Raw genomic sequence first — 19,818 nt, 5'->3', positions numbered from 1 at the left:
TTTATTATTTTGGATAAACTTTGAATTGTTTCCAATGAGAATATAGAAAAAAAAAGGGGGGGAGTAATCGAAAAAAATGTGTCGTAAATTTTTGTATGAAAAGAAATTTATAGTGTGAAATCTCTTTATTTGCTATGTGTTTCTATGAAAATGAATGATTTAGGGAAAACATTTTAAGATTGATGATTATAAAACGATAGATTCATCATTGTTAAAAGTTTAAAGGATATGATGGAAAAGGCTTTATAGTAGGTTAGATGGATCTAACAGTTTAGTTGTAGTCTATAAGAGGTATTATTAAATCTAATTTTACCGAAGACTCAAGTACAACCAATTACTTGGAAGTATTGTTAAGGTGCCTGGGAATAATATTGGATACATTTAAGTTAATACTATTTATTTAAGAAAAAAAATGTTATTGAAAACATAGTTCCAAGTTACAGTTCTGTGGCACTGTCTGTCATTGAACGACGTAACATGAAATACATTAATCTTCTACAGACTGTCTACATGAACATCACTGATAGAGTTCGAGTTTATAGTGGAATATCATCGGGATAAATTGTTTCCAGTGGTGTTTGTTAGTCTTTTTTCACTATTCTGACTTTCATTTAACTTTGTCATAGACCTACTTTTGGAGATAAAGCTTTCATCATCTGACTTTTCAGGGGTTCATCTTCTACTAGGAGATTCCCTTGTTGACTTGTGAAGACGCTGACAAAAAGTAGAATTTTTTGACCATCATAAGCAACAATTCAAGTATGTTTGGGATGTGGTTTACTGCTTCAAAATGTAAAATTTTGTTTTAGGAATGACTTGTATCAGGAGTGAAGTAGTTGAGCTTATTGACTGCATCAATTATCTCAGGCGTCTCATCACACCTGTTGGTCTGGTGTCTAAAACATTCTTGGCACGGATTACGAAGGGTTGATTGACTTTTGCCAACTTGCGTCACTACTGGGATCGACGAGATATCCGTTTGTAAACAAAAGGGTGAGTTTAATGCTTAGATGTTCGCTCTTTTCTATTCCCTGATTGTAAACTTGTCGATTATGAATAGTGGATATTAGTAGGTTACTAGTATTCGAAGCGTTGTTTGTGCATTTTGTGACCACATAGTAGGAAACTCCAGGGTTAAGAATAGGTACTAAGTAAGGATAGCAGATTAATTGAAGAGGTAGTAAGTCATTATCAAATGAGGTGGTTGATTTATATGTGACGCATATCCAACCACTGTGTACCTCGATGGGCGACGTTGCCTAGTGTAGAGCTATGTCGGTAGGAAGTCAAGGGTGGTCAAACCAAGACGCGTTATCAGTCCATAAACTCATTTATAATTAGATTGGAGCATGTCAATAAGATTAGGCTAACTGGTTGGATTTCATGTGATTATCATAACCAATAGTTAGGGACTGAATGAAATGGACCAAAATCGTGTGTAAAGGCTCAGGTGAACCCATTCTCTATCTTCCCACCAAAGTTTAAGCTTCTGAAGTCTTTATAGCGTTTTGCTTCTTTTCACGAATTTATATTTTTTTAAAATCATATTTTCGATGCCGAATCCTTTCTAATGACTCTGATTCTCTAACTTCCTCTACTACTCTAGGAGTCTGACTGACAATTTCATCTTTCTGTGGTAATGGGGTTTGGGAACTTCAACCAATAAGCACACATACCAGATTTTACGTTGCTACTGATTGACTTTCAGACGCGGATTGGCCTCAGTTAGACTTGGGAGCGCTAAACAAACATTTTATCCGGATAAGTATCCTCGCACCAATAAAAATTGACGAGCTCATTAAGGGTCAATCTAATAATTTCCAACCCTCACAATGACCTCTTCACCTTTATACGCAGACCTGTAATGTAGTTGTCATGATTATCAATTTCGTATAGCAATTTCTAAATAAAATTTCACTGATGTTTCAATGCAGTCTTCAAAGTTTCATTGTCGAGTTCTTTGTAATTTACGCTTGTCCAAATTTGACGGTGAATTGATTGGTATTGATTGTATACTTTTAACTTATGGTATCAGAACTGGTTTTTAAAAAGATACCATATTCATGAATGGAGAATTTTACAAACGTAATGTTGACAGATATTGGTGTTATATATTATACAGCCATATAAAAGAAACATTGGCTGATTGAATGACACAAGTAGATGGAAATTATCTATCAGATCAAATAAATGATTTCTTTATATGGATCAATCCAGTTTATTTAAAATCGAAAGTCCATAACGCAAACAGCACATTGCATGAAGTCACTAGGATTAAAAACAAAGATGGATTGTGGCTAGCAGTGAAATACAGGACTCACGTTTCGTCCTATTTCGGACTCTTCACCTGGATGTACCTGGATCTCAGAGTTGATGTTCACTATGGAACTCCACCATCCATATTTGCTGACAAATACATAGTTGATAAAAACTACCATAAGTTATCATATAAGGACATAAAAACCTCAAATAATGATGTATAGATGTCATATTTTAGCTACTAAATGCCCTAATTAAGATTTTAATTACTGAGTTTAAAACACAATTTGAATGAACCGTGAGTGAAAGAATAATTATCTTAATCGACATCATAAGAATGGAATATTTCCGATGTTTACACTTTGGATAATAATTAGTTAGACAATCATTGAAAACTAGGGAGATCTGAATAGCTGTTTTTTCTTAGTGAGAGACTCGTTGACAGTGGACATCCATTACTTTACCACAAAGGATAGACCCCAAGACTATTAGGTCACTCAGGTAGCACCGAAACTGTAGATTATTGATCTAATGTCCAATAGAGTAAATAGTAATTTTTGGTCAATTCAAAAACATCACGTGGTCATTTTCCATTGACTGCGTCGGATAACTGTCACAAGCCTTTCATCGTTGACCTTCGCTAAGAACGGCTTTTCACCGGAACTCTTGAAATTACCCCTCACAGATGGTAGCAAGTCAACATGCAATCGCAATATGGATTATTGAATTTTCACAATTTATATCACGAAACAATCACATTTAGACAAATAATTAAAACTAGGAATCACTGAATTGTAACTACATGTTGTGCCCAATAATGTCAGACATATTATATTGCATTAAAATAACCGCAAAGTCCTTTATTGAACACAGTAATACAATGAACGTATTTCATATGATAACTGGTAGAAATATACACATAAATTTCATGACTTAAAGTATGAATATAAGTATGATTTCTGTATTTAAGTGAATAGATAATACATTTTCCTCTGTAGTTGTTCTAGGTTTACAAGTTAAATATAAAATGTAGTTTTCTCTAAATTATAACAACTTACATATGATATGTAATTGTTAATACTTGGTTGTTTCATTTCGTGTTTAACTATAAAATTACAATTATTGATGGTCGTGTTGATAAGGTTTCAAATTATTAATGGAAAAGATGGATAGTGGCTAGCAGTGGAATACAGGACGCGCGTTTCGTACTATTCGGGACTCTTTAGTTGTATGTAACTGTATCTCAGAGTTACTATTCACTCTTGAATTTGAACCCAATGCTGTTCGCTTCGAATGCCACCACTTTATTCACTTTACTACTGAGATGTAAGTACATGTAGACAAAGATCCCCAAATGGTATGAAACACTCGTCCTGGATCCCACTGCTAGCCACCATCTATCTTTGCTTATAAAGCTTATAATTTAAGGCAATATCGAGGCAGTCTGCACAGGATGTATATATTCCAACATGAGACTGATCAATTGCAGTCCTAAATAACAATGTGAAGATACAAGTAAACAACACCAAATGAGTCAATGAAAAATCTAAGTAAAACCCAATCCAACAGATAATTTTAGTTTTGACATTAGTGGTCAAAGATATTGTGTGATAATTTCTTGTCTGAGCTTTTACCGTTAAATTTAGTTATTCGCTGAAAATAGCCTTTTTATACAGTAATGTAAATAGTAATTCATTAGTTTTTGTAATTAGCTATACTACTCATTAGTAACGATTCAACAGTTTTTATCATTTTGGGAACTCATTGGTGCATATTTTAAAGTTTACATTAATATTGTATACATCTTGGTTCAACTAACTGTAATTGATTTATGTATGTAAATACTTTCGGAAAATGATACATAACTCATCAACAATTTAGAGTATAAACCAAATTCTAACATTGTGGTTTATCATTAGAAAAGGTAGAGTTGATCGAATTTACGCTTAACGTCTAAGCATACAATATACTAGTATACTTATTATTGAAAATAAGAGACAGTGAGTTGCTGGTTCATCATCGTAATGGATGCGAATGCGTGTAAATAGACCTTGTCAGGAATTCAAACCCGGGATGTACAGGCGTCCTTGCTTTTAGATTATTTAATTGGAATCTATTTGTCCACATTCCCAAACCCAGTGTGCTATATTTTTTAGAAACATAAATTCAAAATTAACGGTAGCATTTCAAGTAAAGGCAGCTGTTCATGTTTACAATTGTTGATATGTAAAAAACTTATTTTTGTTATTGTTTTTATAGTTAAAGTAATCATAGTTATGAGTGAACAGATTGGAATATTCACAGCAGTGGCTGAATTTCATTTGGAGTCAATCATGAAGATAAAATTTACAATAGTGAAGAAGATTTGCAGCTCAAATGAAGCATTTCGGAGGGATTTCATTTGCTGAGATGGGTGGTTTTAGCGAGGAAGCTTATATTGTCCTTCTGTACAAATTCATCAGCACAAATGTCCGATAAAAGTGGGTTATTCAAAACCTTCTCCATATATGAATAACAGCCTGTTTTGTGGACAGTGATCTTGATCGATTGTCGCTCACTCCTGCCCCATCATTCTTTTCAAGATTATTTTGAATGCTATCCTCTTTGATTTGATTTTTGACCACATAGTTGTTTATGATTCAATAATTGGTTGATGAAGTGAGTTGTTGTCTATAAATTGCTGATTAACCAGAGTGCTAACTCTCAAAGATTCTCTGGTTTTCTTTAAATGCCCTCTGTCTAAATCCCCATCACTTTCTCAGTAAAAGATGTCTGTTCGCTATAGTTTAGTTACCATTCTACGCAGTATCACTGATATAGTAGACTTTTTATACAGAAGCCAAATCGGAATGATCTATTCATACATAAACAACCAAGTTCAGAAGTAAAGTTTATTTGTAATATCTACTTGGTCTATGAGCTTTTCTAGTTTTTTCAGTGTTGACTAACTATAGATTCCGTACGGAGTACTTCGTTATATATGGAATTTATCACATGTGCAGGTCCTTATTTCATAGTATCAGTGTTCATAATCGAACATCGAAGTGGTTTTCTTTTGTATTCAACGTAAAAATAGAAAATAATATTCACCTTTTACAGAGATTTTTAGATAAACCTGTAGCTTTATGAATAATAATTTAATGAAGGGAGAGATAATTACTGGGAAAATATTCACCCTACATTCACGTCTGTATCTGATTGAATGGCTTCTGCCATCACTAAAACTAATGCAAGACTGACAGCTTCATACATATTTCGATTCAGAACTTCATATACATTACTTATTCATTTCAAACATGAACTATCTGAATTCCGAAAGATGACAATTTCATCATTGTTGATAATGAAGAAACCATTGTTTAAGAAGCTTTAACTATAAGAATGAAAAAATCCGAAGCTCAAGTAAACTACTCTTCAAGTAATCGAAGATTATTCAGTACTGCATGTGGGCTTTATTAATATAATCTACTAAACTGCTTCACATTTAAACTAAACTATAATATACATTCTTTGATAAACTGTTCATAATAATAACTTTGTATTTGTAATGTAGGATTTTAGCATAATTGACTATTATTAATTAAATTAACCTGTGATCTGACACAAATCCCTGTGACTGATATAGCTTGTAAGGATTAAATCTGACGAATGTCTAATTTTCATTAGCTTGGTGAATAATACACTGAATCTATATCATACATTTATGTATGCCGTCACTTATGTGTTTTTATTTGAAATATTTTACATATAATTTTGCTTTTGTACTGTATTACACAACAATTTTTTCCAGGCAATTGTTCTATCTTTTGATTTCCAATCAGAATGATCTTTCCATAGACAGCTAGTAGTAATCATTACTCGACCACACTATTCTTATCAATTCATTCAGTCACTAAAAGTCAAATGGTAACTAACAACAACTGTTTCGACCAAGTTTACAACATTACAGTTATAACTCCATAAAGAATTCAACGTCAGGGTTAATGGATTGAGAATGTTTCATGGTATAAACCTAACGCCATCAGTGGTATTTATTTCACTCTTGACGTAGTTTAATTTTGAATGACTATTCATGTGATCAAAGTAGAGTTAATTACAAATGATTTATAAAACAGAAGGGGGTTTGTGGAGGTTTTAGTAATTTTATTCAGATAATGATCATATGCTAACTAGTGACTGGCTCCATGAGGTATTTCCTGGAGTCCTAGTGAGAAGCAGTAATCAGTGGAGTTCAACCAGGTCTGTTGAATGATATCAACTCACTGAAGTCATTAGTGAATGGTTGCTTAATTTCATGGATTGGTTGAAGTTAGACACTAACACCGTTGAATGCCGGCTCAGTGGTCTATCGGTTAAGTGCTCTGGCGCGAGACTGATAGGTTCTGGGTTCGGGTCTCGCGAGGCGGGATCGTGGATGCGCACTTCTGAGAAGTCATACAATAGGACGAAACGGCCGTTCATTGCTTCCAGGTTTTCCATGGTGGTCTAGCTTCAATTGACTCATGATCTCAACTATATAAGATTTATAAAACAGTTTACTGATGATCAGTGTATTCTTCATGATCATTTTAATCAGAATATTCAGCTTATTTTTTTATAACTGAAATAAATATGTATATATATACGTGTGTATGTGTGTGTTTCATTTATTACACTTTGAACTGAAATTGCAAATTCATTGTACAAACAAAAGTAAACTTGTTTATTACACATATTTGACGATGATTACAAAGGAATATGTAATAGAAAACAAACTTACATTTTGTGTACATTGTCCATTTATAGAACGATCATAAAATATATATCCACTTGGATAATTAGCTGGACATAAACGAGAATTAACATTATTTGGTTGGCATACATGCCTTCTAGCAGTTGTATGTCTATCTAAATAAGGATGCATAGCCAAATAATATTGTTTAGGTAATGGATACCTGTAAAATAGATAATGTATATCATTTAGTTTAGTAAATATGAAGGTAAGGTTTCTAATATAATGAAAAAATAGATGTATTGCAGTTAATTATAATTAAAAAGATAAGATCAAGTTTGGTGCTTATTCACGTTTGTCTGCACTGCATACCCTTAACTTTGAAGAAAGAGTGTTCTTTTTTGAATTATTAAAAATCAATTTATATATGTCTAATTAAGAAACATAATCAATTCTTTTTTGTAACCGGCCTGTTTTACAATTATGTAAATTTCCTCAGATCTGGAAACAATCGAACAGGTAAACTCTAAATCATTTAATTAAAGAGCGTGGCCGATGTGAAATAATTCTTTGGATCGAGAACAAAGTAAAGTTATTCTGTTTGTCCAATAATTTGACGTATCAGAAAAATTTAAGAAACGAAAGCTTCAATTCTATTGGAAGCAATTATAAATATGAAATCAGAGATGATCAGGATCATCCGTATGATAATGAATCGAGATATTACAAAATCATTTGATTTGCAGTGAGTAATTTACCATCATTTAAAAAAGAAAACAACCGTTCATCCAGACCACTGGATTTTCAGATTGTGATCTGAATGATAAAAAGCAAACTATGATACATTAATGTCCTAGGTTTGATAACTATCTAGGTTTTAAATTCACTTCGTATTGTTTGTTTCAATCTTCCCATCGATGTGTTAGGACTGCAACTGGTCAGTCTCTAATTGGCATATGTGCATACTGTGCGTATTGCCTCGATATAGCCTTGATTCACAAGCATGATAACATACAGATAACTTTTGACTTATTTAGATTGTAGCTAGCAGTGGAATCCAATAGATGAGTATCGTCTTGTTTGGGATTTTTTTAAACTGAACATTGATATTTAGAACTCTATTTTGATCAGTCTAAAACATAACTCAAACGCTATGCGAACAATTGTTTGACAAGTTGGTGGTATAAAGTGTTTTGATAAAGAGTGTGACGTACTTCATTCTTTTTAGATGACTGGTTGTCTGTTACTCCATACTAAAATAATAAATTGTCACTTGTCAGCATTCGGAGATATAAAAATCGTCTATTCTATATAAAGGCAAATTAAACATGTATTCATAAAGAAAAGATGAGATATCATTTCAAGTCATAAGACAGTTTTCTACTCATTCTACTAAGTGTTATATAAATATCAATATGCGCTATCATTATTAAGTGCATCAAAGAACTTATTGAAATGATTTGGTTCAATTTTTTCAGCTCAGACCAATAGAGAAATAATTTACCATTCAAATAAACTTAAAAGATAAGTCAGGATAAATATACTTATAAACAAAATGGGAAACGATTTCAGGGCTAGTGCTACTAAAAAAAGATACAAATTCTCTTAGCCACACATATTTGGAGGCATATTCAATTATTTTGTGTGTCCTTTTTTTTCTTGGACATTAGTTTTATTTTGGTTAAGATTTGGTTTTGTATTACATTCGTCTTTCATTACCTGATCCTTAAACCACCCTTTCACTCACACATTTCCGTTCACTTGAGCTCTCCAAATTCTACTCAATTAATACGTAACCCATCCTATTTGTTTTTAATTCCATGATTCCTTTATTACCTCTAAAATTATCACACAATTTATCTTATCTGTCTCTGAACTCCACTCAACTATTACACCATCCACCCTTTATGTTTACATGATTCTAACACCTAATAACCTCTGACCTTTTCTTGCTTACATATATATATATATATATATATATAACTCTGCCTGTAGCCTCTGCGGGGCTACTGGCGGTCCCAAGCGTGGATATAAAAGGAGGGTTGAGCAAAAGGGTTAGCGACCCCTTCCCGTAGAAAACTAACTTGCTAAGACAACGCTAACCAGAAAAAAAAATATGTATACGTATACAACTTCTGTTTGAATGTATTCAAAACAAATTATTGTATCATTTTTCTGAAGGGAGAATCATTCATGCTCAAAAATTTCAATTATCATATTCTTTCATAGGAATAATATGTATTTATAAAATCTCAACGAATGAATTGGAAGTAAATCCAACATTTCGCCTGGCAACGTGGTCCAAACTTTTTCCAAGGAATTAATTCCTTACATCAACTTGGCGCCCAAATACTGTGAAACGATTCGCTCTAATTTAGACGAGAAAGTTCTTATATATCATATTCTTTATTTCATATCATTCAATGATTCGATTACCATAATACAATAGCCATCATTTATTTGTCTAATAGTCTATGGTCTATTTTATTTCAAAAAAGAAAATTTTTTTTGTTTTTCAAGTCTGTATGAATTAATCAAGAAAAATTTTTTTTAAAAAAAGGAAATACTCTATCACTATATCAACCCCTGGTTTCATTTGAAGAATTATGGAAATGACAGACAATCAATGGTGATACATTATCCGGCATTTAAGAAATTTAGCCAATTCTTAAGTGATTACATACTAATTATTTCTTTCGTTATAAAATAATTTTTATTTTAAATTCTCTACCTTAACATACTACTTAAAAAGAAAAGAAAATGAGATTGAGTCAATTAGATTAAATTACAATGAGTTGTCTAATTCAAATGGTTATAGAATCGGTTGTCTAAATAGCTGTCAAGATGGATGTACTTCATATCAAAGAAACTAAAAAAATACTCGACAGAATACTCAAAGTGCTTTAAAGAGTTATTTCATTATATCATAAATAATTAACTACCTTAGACAACTAATAAGATTGAGATCTTCAGCTATATGCATTATACTACTAATCAATTGTCTAGTTTGTACTACCAAACTCAATGACGTTGTGAACAGGTTATTTGAATTGATTTCTAAACTACTAATAACTATTTTTGACCCAGAGTAACCCCTTATTAGTGAAATAAAATTGTGATGCTTGTCATTATTCTCTCACTTAGTTCCAATGATTTTGATTCCTGATTATCAGTACAGACAGTCTTCTTCAGGTTATTCAGTGATAACAATGATTATTGAATCAATATTTTCTATCACTTTTCAGTAAGTATTTTTTTCAAATTAATGTAATCGATTTTATCAGATACTGAATATCAGGGAATTTTCAACTGTAGTGTAAAAAGTGCCATAGGACTCCTTTATCAAATAAAGTCAATATCAACTTTTGAAACAGAAACCTAAATGCAAAACAAAATAACAACATCACGATGTTTAAATATCTGTAACGCATTTCGATTGGTCAAATGTTTGGCAACTTCAAACAGTTCAATAAAATATGTGTCCCATAGGGAAAACCAACTACCTTAGAATTTCATTTACATCATGCTAACTAACGTCAACTAATATGAAACTCGGATCTAGTATCTGCAAATATTGCCCGAGATATTGAGTCAGTTGAACTAGTGGCCACATTACAACCTTATTGATAGTATCTAACCAGTACTCAATGATTGTAAATATCGCAATCCCACAGTAACCCATTCCTAAACAAATGATTTGTGTTAACATCTCAAACTTTAAAGCTGAGTGATGCTAGTTTAAATAACACAGTAACTATCAATTATCTCAAAGACACAAAGTCCCCTTTCTAAATAAACTTAGATCTAACGCTCTTGAAGGTTACCTACTTTCAACCGTCTAACAAACTATATCAGATCCTTGTTTAATAATTTTCAATCGGTTTCCAATTATCATGGTATCATTTTATGATTCAAATGAAGATAAAAAACTAAATATAATAACCGGAAATTAACATTTAATTATTTGAATACATTCTATTGTTTGTTTAATCAATCAATCAATCAATGACTGAATAATACGCTAGGAACTGTCAGTAAAGACAATAACAACACAGATATCATTCGTGTTTTTATTCATTATTTTCTTTTTTAATAATTTAGAAATTGAACATTTTTAATTTAACTATAATTGTTCACCTTAAGGTCATTTCATTAAATATGAACTGGAAAAAACAAAAAAATTAAATAACCAATCTTTATAAAGAAAGATTCCTTAAACATCTTGGTGGTAAAATTAAAGTAGGATGAATTTAATTTTAATTGAAAGGTGTTTAAACACAGCTGTAAAATTCTTATTTAATCATTTTGATTATAGTTGATTGTAATTCTTTTGTTCGGTTCGACTAATAAGTTTATATTAAAAGGAATCTTATAAATGAATTAAATAAAGTCAGTAGTCATAATGACATGGAGAACTTCTTTTCCTTCTCTCTCCCAGTCTCATCTTGGTTACTATTACTGACTTACATACTTACTTACGCCTGTTACGCCTCGTGGAGGAGCATAGGCAGCCCACCAGTATTCTCCATCCAACCCTTTCCTGGGCAATCATTTCCAGTTCTTTCCAGTTAACATTCATCCTTTTCATATCTGCTTCTATTTCCCGACGTAATGTGTCTTCTTTGACCTTCCTCTTTTCCGCTTCCCTTACGGATCTCAAGTTAGAGATGGCCTCGTGATGTAGTTTGGTGATTTCCTCAATGTATGTCCGGTCCACCTCCAACATCTTTTCCTAATTTCCTCTTCATCTTCATCCGGCCAGTGAATGTTGAGTATTTTGCGTAAACAACTGTTTATAAATACTTGAACCTTCTTGAAGATGGACTTAGTAGTTCTCCACATTTCAGCTCCGTACAGTAGGACTGTCTTGACGTTCGCATTGAAGATTCTCACTTTGAAGTTAGTTGACAGTTGTTTAGAGTTACGTATGTTCTTCAATTGTAGAAATGCTGCCCTTGCTTTGCCAATCTATGCATTTACATCTGCATCAGATCCTCCTTGTTCATCAATGATGCTTTAAAAATTAAAACTACACATTCATGTGATGTACGAACATCTTTATTTATTTAGCAATTATATGTTTAGTTATTGCTTGTAATCCTTATATGATACCCTAGGTAATGATCTTAATTATAATTGAAATTTATTATGAAGAAGTGTGATTTCAAAGTTTCTATCGGTTAACAACTTGTTTACGATGAAATTATATAGTTTTATTTCCACTACTCAGTTTGATTAATGACAATGTAATATTTTGCTTGTTCAACTTAAGCATTACCTAATAAAATAAAATAAAGGATGAATAACAACTGGAAAGAACTGGAATAGATTACTCAGGATAGGGTTGGACGGAGAATACTGATGTGCGGCCTATGCTCCTCCACGACGTGTAACAGGAGTAAGTAAGTTGGTAATAGAATAGAATATATATTATTAATCTCATTTTCAGACAATATCAAATACTGTTAACAACTAGTGATACCCGATTATAAATACATATTTAAAAGAATCCTGAATACTAATTCTAATGATACAATTAGGTGAATTATCAAAGAAGAATCGGGATTAAAGACATAAACAAAATAATTGTTGACTACATGTTAATTAATTTCTTGAATATATTATGATTGTTGGACATTGTTATAAACTATCAGAAACTTTAAGTTTTTAAGAATTTCATGGTTACCTTAATATTTTTTAAGATTTATTACTTGTAATGATTATGGTCCTCTTAACTGACTGATTTCCACATTTGGTAATAAACGAATTCGATATATTCTACGTGGAACTATAGATCATATACTTAAGTGACACTAGTAACTTATTAGTTATATAACTCTGGTAATTCTCATTTCTTATGAAATCATACAATAGATTTCTACTTTGAATCTCTTATTATCTATGGTGAATTTATGGTGTAAGATAGATAAACATAATGAAAGGAGACCTAAAACGGCAAGATCACTATGATAAATTTGACTAAGCAGTCTGTAAATGCTATTGGTTAACAAGAGCCTTATTATTTAGAAGTATATCACTTCCTGATTTATAAGCGTTTCGAATCAAACTATTCCGATTAATCTATAGCGAGATATCATACATGTATGTATACATCTTTGTATATATACAGAGAAAGATAATTAAGTCATTGTGCAATAACAGTTTTATTCTTACTAAGTTAATGAAATCAATAATAATAAAAGAAATCACCTACCGACATGCTGTCTTAATGATTGTCTCAAGTGGTTTACGCCAGTGTTGCATATTGGATTTTCTTGAAGGATCCATAACAATTCCATTATCACTTGCTAAATGTTCGACATCTTCATATTCTGGCAGTAATCTGATATTTTTTACATTGATATGGACACTGATCCCAGAAGGATATGCCTATTAAAACAGGAAACGAGTGATTGATTTTATTTCTATGTGCTTTATTTCCGCACATTTACAAACACGCAAAATAAAAGTCAGTATGAATGCAAGTAAAGGTAGCAAAGTATCCACTTTGCTATCCATGTCCTTACTTATACGATATTGCGAAATACGATTGCTAAATTTAGATACTCTGGCTTAAACGATCAACCTAATGACGCATACCCCAGTACGAGCAGGCATTTTCCGTCTAGTCCTGCCTGCTAAGTCCAAAACGTCAATTTCAGCCGCCGCGATATAAATAATCAATTTCAAACGTACCTGGTATAAGTACAAGCAAAATCAGACCATATCATACCATAAAATAGAAAGTAAAATTTGAACGAGTTCAAGCCAAAAGTGACTATGAGTATTAGAAACTGTAACTAATAGATTAAGAATAATTTGAGAATAGTAAATCATATAACAATAACAAATAGATCCATCAAGAGCTGATAATAAGAGGAATATAAACATATGAACATATAAACACATTGCACAAGCAATTGGCTATCAAAACTCAATAGCTAAGTGAATAACGTGATGGCGTTTGAAGCGAAAGGTACTGAGTTCGAGTCCCGGAGTGAACATCAACTCTGAGATCCAGTTACATCCAGCTGATGAGTCCCAAATAGGACGAAACGTGCGTCAAACTGGATTCCACTGCTAGCCACTATCCATCTTTGCTTATAATCCTTGTAAATTAAGGTAATCTCGAGGCAATACGCACAGTATGTATATATGCCAATAAGAGACTGACCAGGTGCAGTCCTAAACATCAATGAGAAGATTCAAACCAACAATACTAAGTGAATATATATATATATATATATATATATATATATATATATAGTATTAATCCATAAAGAGATACCAACAATTATTATTGATTATTCACGTCGGGATATAACACATTAGATGAATAATGATCTAGAAATGAAAACCATCAAGTGATTTATACATTATTAAAAGGGGAATAAATGACATTTGTAAAAACGACAATACACATGATTAACAATGTTTTTTGATGATGAAAATCATGACTTAACCAGAAACAAAAGTAAAGCTATTCACTTATGAACAATTGGAGACAGTAGTTCTTATAAATCATTAGTTTATAATTAAACAAATTTGAGTTGACCATCAACCATTATGTAATATTTCTTTCGGATGTTGACAATGAAATTCCATTCAGTTAGCATCAAAGGAAATAGTTAATATTTCATGAGTTCATCTTTATGGTTGAATAAATTTTGCCTTCTGTTTCCCCTTTGCATCCAACTTTTTGTTATTATGATTATTTGCTGTTGTTGATATTTGATTTAATTAAAATTAGGTTTCTTTTCATAGAAAGTATCAACAACAAGAAATAAAACTAGAAATGATAACTTCGATATGGTGGTAGATTGGTACACATTAAAAACACGTTCATTACCAACCGATATTACCATTATTGTTATTATACTTTCCTATATTTCTTTTGATCGTTAATCGTTAACTTTCCATTCATTCCTTTTTTTGTTTTCTTCTATTTTCTTATTTTATTACTCTCAAATTTTAAAAAATAAAGCACTATAAGAAAAAGAGAATGAGAGGGGATTCTGTGGTTTGACTGTGTGTTGTTGTTGTTAGTTAGGAAACTTTTATGTTTTGAATAGAAAGAACTGGATTATCCATTGCTTTCAGTCTATTATTCATGTTGATTTGTTGTCCTTATAATAATAATCATAACAATAGTAGTCATAATAATAATAATAGTGATTTCATTCTATTTTTGATTCATTAAAAGTTCAATTTTTTCAACAATGGTAATGATTACTTAGGTTGACATCAAAGGATTACCTACCATGTAGGTATGTATGTATCTTAACATATGCTTAATGGGTTATACATAATGAATTATTGAAATTCTATTATTAAAGAGTACTTCCTATGTATTATTATGTATACAATAGTGAGACTTATGATTGAAATTATAAGAACTTAGAAGTTGGAACATGAGGTGATAATCAATATTGTTAAGCTCATAACCGTGTGTTTATATTCTAATCCATTTCAAAGATTAATTTTTGAGTAATTTAAGAAATCTTTCATTCAATTCAACAATAATAATCAGAAGGGGTTTTCGTGGAGATTTAGTATATGCATAGTTGAAAGCATGAGTCAATTGAAGCTAGACCACCAAGGATTACCCGTCCAGTACTTCCAGGTTTTCCTTGGTGCTCTAGCTTCAATTGACTCATGATTTTAATAATAATAGTTTGATTGATTGTGTGTTGAAAGAATATCTAAACAAATTTAATGATTACAGTTTATTTAATTACATAATTAATTAATGATTAAGGTATCTTTTGATCAGTGAAATTAGGTCAATGGAAGTTTGTTACCAACAGGATTCCTATTTATTTACTTATTTATCACTATGAAAACGTTTAACAATACAGTCTATATGTGACTATGTATATTAAATTTATGATCTTGGTTTTCTAAAAACCGATTTCTACGGTTTCAAGTATATATATATATATGGTAGCGCATCTTGCTCTGAATAAATATAGAAACCTGATTTAAAGTTTGTGTAATGCGATTATACTGATCCCTTTGGACAACATCGCAGTATAAATTCGAATATCCATTTAGGATGCATGTATTTCAAATTTGCATAGCAACATATCAAAAATGGTAAAGAAATTCGATCTCATGAATATGGCATAGCTAATGGCTATCGGTTAAACCAATAAATGAGTGTGTGATTCAGTTTATGTAACTTGGCATTTAGTATGGAAAATAAATATACAGAAATACACATAAAAACACTGGATATCAAAATTGTGCATTAGAATAGCTGAAATCAAATCAGTAGTATTAACAACGACATAAATATGGTGTATAAAATAGTTTATAAAGTTACAATAATCCATTTGTCAAATGCTCAGTCTGGCTTTACATTTACTCAAAATATGATACATTTACACAGGGGTGCTTTAAAAGCAAGGACCTGCCAAATTTGTTATCAAAGGCACTAATTTCAGAAGTTCAATGTCATACAGTATTACAATTCATGAATCGTCAAACATCTATTCTTAGTGAAAAATTAAATAAGAATAATATATTTGTAAAATTTCAGCGAATGAATTTGAAGTATATCCAATCAAAATACTGTCCTGTATGCTAACAAGGGGAAAACGCAATCAATGACATCTAACCAATGTCAAAACTGTCGAACCAGTAAATAGCATACTAAATTTATTAGCTTGATAAATGATAGGTTGAAATTTTGATCGAAAGGATCACAAGTAGGGTCTCACAGAACAACAAATATGTCTAGCTGAAAAATCTCTGGATGGATGAAGCCTGTTTTCTGGACTTTATTCAACATCAAGATTATTCAAGAAGATAGACAGAGGTCACTATAACTGATAACACGATTTGATCATAGATAAAGTAAAACAATAAATGAGATTATTTAGTTTCATCGAAGGATCTCAGAATGTAATGAATAAGAGGATTATAATTTAACGTGGACACTAAAGTTGAAAAACGATACAGATATGGTATAACGTGAAAGAAGTTATCTCAGTTCAAATTGAAACTAAGTTCACGGAAAATAAGAGATTGGATTACCTGATAATGTATATACTAATTAACTTTACTTATAGGTTTGAACTATATAGTCTTATATGTACAGTAATATTAATCAATATAAAACACTTATAAGATAATAATCAACAAATGCAGTTGCTTTATAAGATTGCTGACAAAGGTATTAAGTGATTCTTGCTTTCTCCTGTTACAAGTAAAACTTATTGATAACAGAAATATTACTATTAGTATGCGGTATGAGTTTATCCATTGTTGGTATCTGAACTAAGCATTCGGGTTGATAACACAATGAGCCTTTGAAGCAAACGGTACTGTTGTGGTGTGGTCTACTTATATCTATATAAGTAGTATATGGTGTGGGTCAGACATAGAATGTATTTTGGCAGAAGACCGATGAAGAAAGAAGTGAAATGAAGCGCAATCGTTTGGAAAATGCATGAGCAACGGAATTAGAGAAGAAACAATGAAGATTGAAACAATTGGTTGTTAATTTGCAAATTGACTGTTCATTGTTTAGTTATCAGAATTTACTGAGATAGTCTGTAATTTTTGCTTAAATACATTCGATTGTCCCCAACCAGCGTTCTGTTCACTGCACTGTGTTCAACTTCCACTATGAGTCTATGCATTAAGATACAGTTTCACCTAGGATGAAATACTAATCTTGGATACCACCGTTGACAACATCCTATGTTTCTTTCTTTAATTTTTATAGTAGTCACTTAAATTTATTTTTCATTTGTCCTCATTTTAAATTCGAATATTCAATAAATAGTTTTCTCATTGGTTAATAAGAAAATCTAGACATAGATTCTATTCTTCTTAAGATTAACTATTCAAAACGATTTATTAAAATAATAATAATAACATTTTTTCCATTTAAAAATAAATCAACTATGCATATGGTTGTTATAAAACAAACAAAATCATCATATACCATTGAAATTCGTAGATATCGACTGGATGAAATACCTTTGAAAACTTTTATTTACTGGTTGAATCTGTCGTTATAATAAAATATGAATTAATAATGATTATTTTCATAGTTGAAATCATGAGTCAATTGAAGCTAGAAAACTATGGAAAATCTAAAAGAACTGGACAGTGGTTACGTCTTGTTGTGGAACTCCTCAGCAGTGTGCACCCACGATACCGCCTCACGAGATTCGAACTCAGTCTCGCGCGTGAGTGCTTAACCACTAGACCACTGAGTCGGCATCCTATGCTGTTAATGTCTGACTTACACCAATCCACAAAATTGAGCAAGCGTCCACCATTGTCTTCAGTGAGTTGATATCTTACAAATATTTTATTTAACATTATAACTTTGTTTTTATTTATTTGAATGGAATTCACTTAAAGTAGCAATTAAATTCGAATACAGGACGCAGGTTTCGTCCTATTCAGGACTGGTCAGCCGGATGTAACTACATTCCAAAGTTAATGTTCACTCTTGGACTCAAACACAGTAACGTTTACTTCAAACGACATCGCATCATGATAGCTGCTAGCTTTTGCAATGAGGTGAATCTTAAATTCACTTGACATTGTTTACTCGAAGACAATACCGAAGCAATTCATACAGTATGCACATATAGCTGTAAGAGATTGATCAATTTCGAATTGTTTTATATTTAATTATAAATTTCAGAAGGGGTTTTGCGTGGAGATTTTAGTAAGTTTATATAGCTGTGATCATGAGTCAATTGAAGCTAGACCACTATGAAAAACCTGGAAGCAGTGGACGGCCGTTTCGTCCTATAGTGGGACTCCTCAGAAATGCGCATCCGATCATGATTTCATTTATATGAAATATAATATATTTCTACAATACTTAATTTAAATATAAGGGAGGTAAATATTCATGAAATATTGATTTATAACATTGAAACTCTTCAAAAAGAAAGAAAAACAAAACAGACTTTAATTAAAAATCTTCAATGTACGTGATAAAGAATTAAAATAACAAATTTGTATAATGAAAATCTAATTTAATGTTTTATAAATTTTTCAAATTCCAATTATAAATCATATTTAATTCATGATTAAAAGAGTTTTGTGAATGAATCTTTATTGATGATATTTTAACAAAGAAAATTTATGATGAAACATTAATATTTTATCAATATTTTTTGTATTATTAGCTTGGTAACTGATTTGTTGTTTATTCGTTGGAATAGTGTAAGGATGGCTCGTTGGTAAACTTTAAAAAGCCTCAAGAAGCCCATAAAGAGCCAAAGACATTCCATCCAATCACTGCTAGGGGAATATTCTAGAATGTCGACTTGTAGCCTCCCCATTGGATGGATAAGAATGACCGCTATGTGCCTATTAGTTGTCCGAAATTATGATTTACTCTCAGTCAAAAACTATAAATACATTAGATTTCTGTACTATATTTTGACACTGTTTTGGGGAATAAAATTCCTACTGACTAGTCTTCTGTTTTTTCTCTTGAGACGTTGCGGGTTCTATTGTTCAAGTAGTCTAAAAGTAAGCGGCATAGCTAGAATCAAAGATCTAGATAGAACAAATAGTTACCATGTCAAATAGAAATGTAAATGTTATGCCCCGATATGGATAATGGATGGTAACTTTGGGATGGACCAATATGAACCAATATTATGCATATATTTTTTATTGTACAATTGCTAAATAACTAAACTATTCGTATTCGTATCCCTCTTATTATAAGCTTTATTTTGACCTATAGACTATTATTATACGATTTACCATTCATGAGTTATCCCTAGTCTATTAATTAATGTTCCCCATATTCACAGCCACATTTGGCTAAATGTGACAAATGTATGTTATTTTCTATTTTATGG

At 31.5% G+C, this 19,818-nt stretch overlaps 1 protein-coding gene across 1 annotated transcript in view; it reads right to left on the bottom strand.

Annotated features, from left to right (window-relative positions):
• The window catches only part of Smp_128250 (hypothetical protein), a gene marked incomplete at both ends in the record, with an annotated part of 116,177 nt that extends 102,919 nt beyond the window's left edge, over positions 1-13,258 (bottom strand). Inside the window, 2 exons of the mRNA XM_018796237.1 lie at positions 7,019-7,193; positions 13,185-13,258. Coding sequence (XP_018650470.1) covers positions 7,019-7,193; positions 13,185-13,258 — 249 coding nt within the window. The remainder of the gene's footprint in view (positions 1-7,018; positions 7,194-13,184) is intronic.
• Positions 13,259-19,818: the final 6,560 nt, after the last annotated feature.

The sequence above is a fragment of the Schistosoma mansoni genome, chromosome 2 (assembly GCF_000237925.1).
Source record: "Schistosoma mansoni strain Puerto Rico chromosome 2, complete genome".
NCBI lineage: Eukaryota > Metazoa > Platyhelminthes > Trematoda > Strigeidida > Schistosomatidae > Schistosoma > Schistosoma mansoni.
This window is presented reverse-complemented; position numbering and strand designations above follow the sequence as displayed.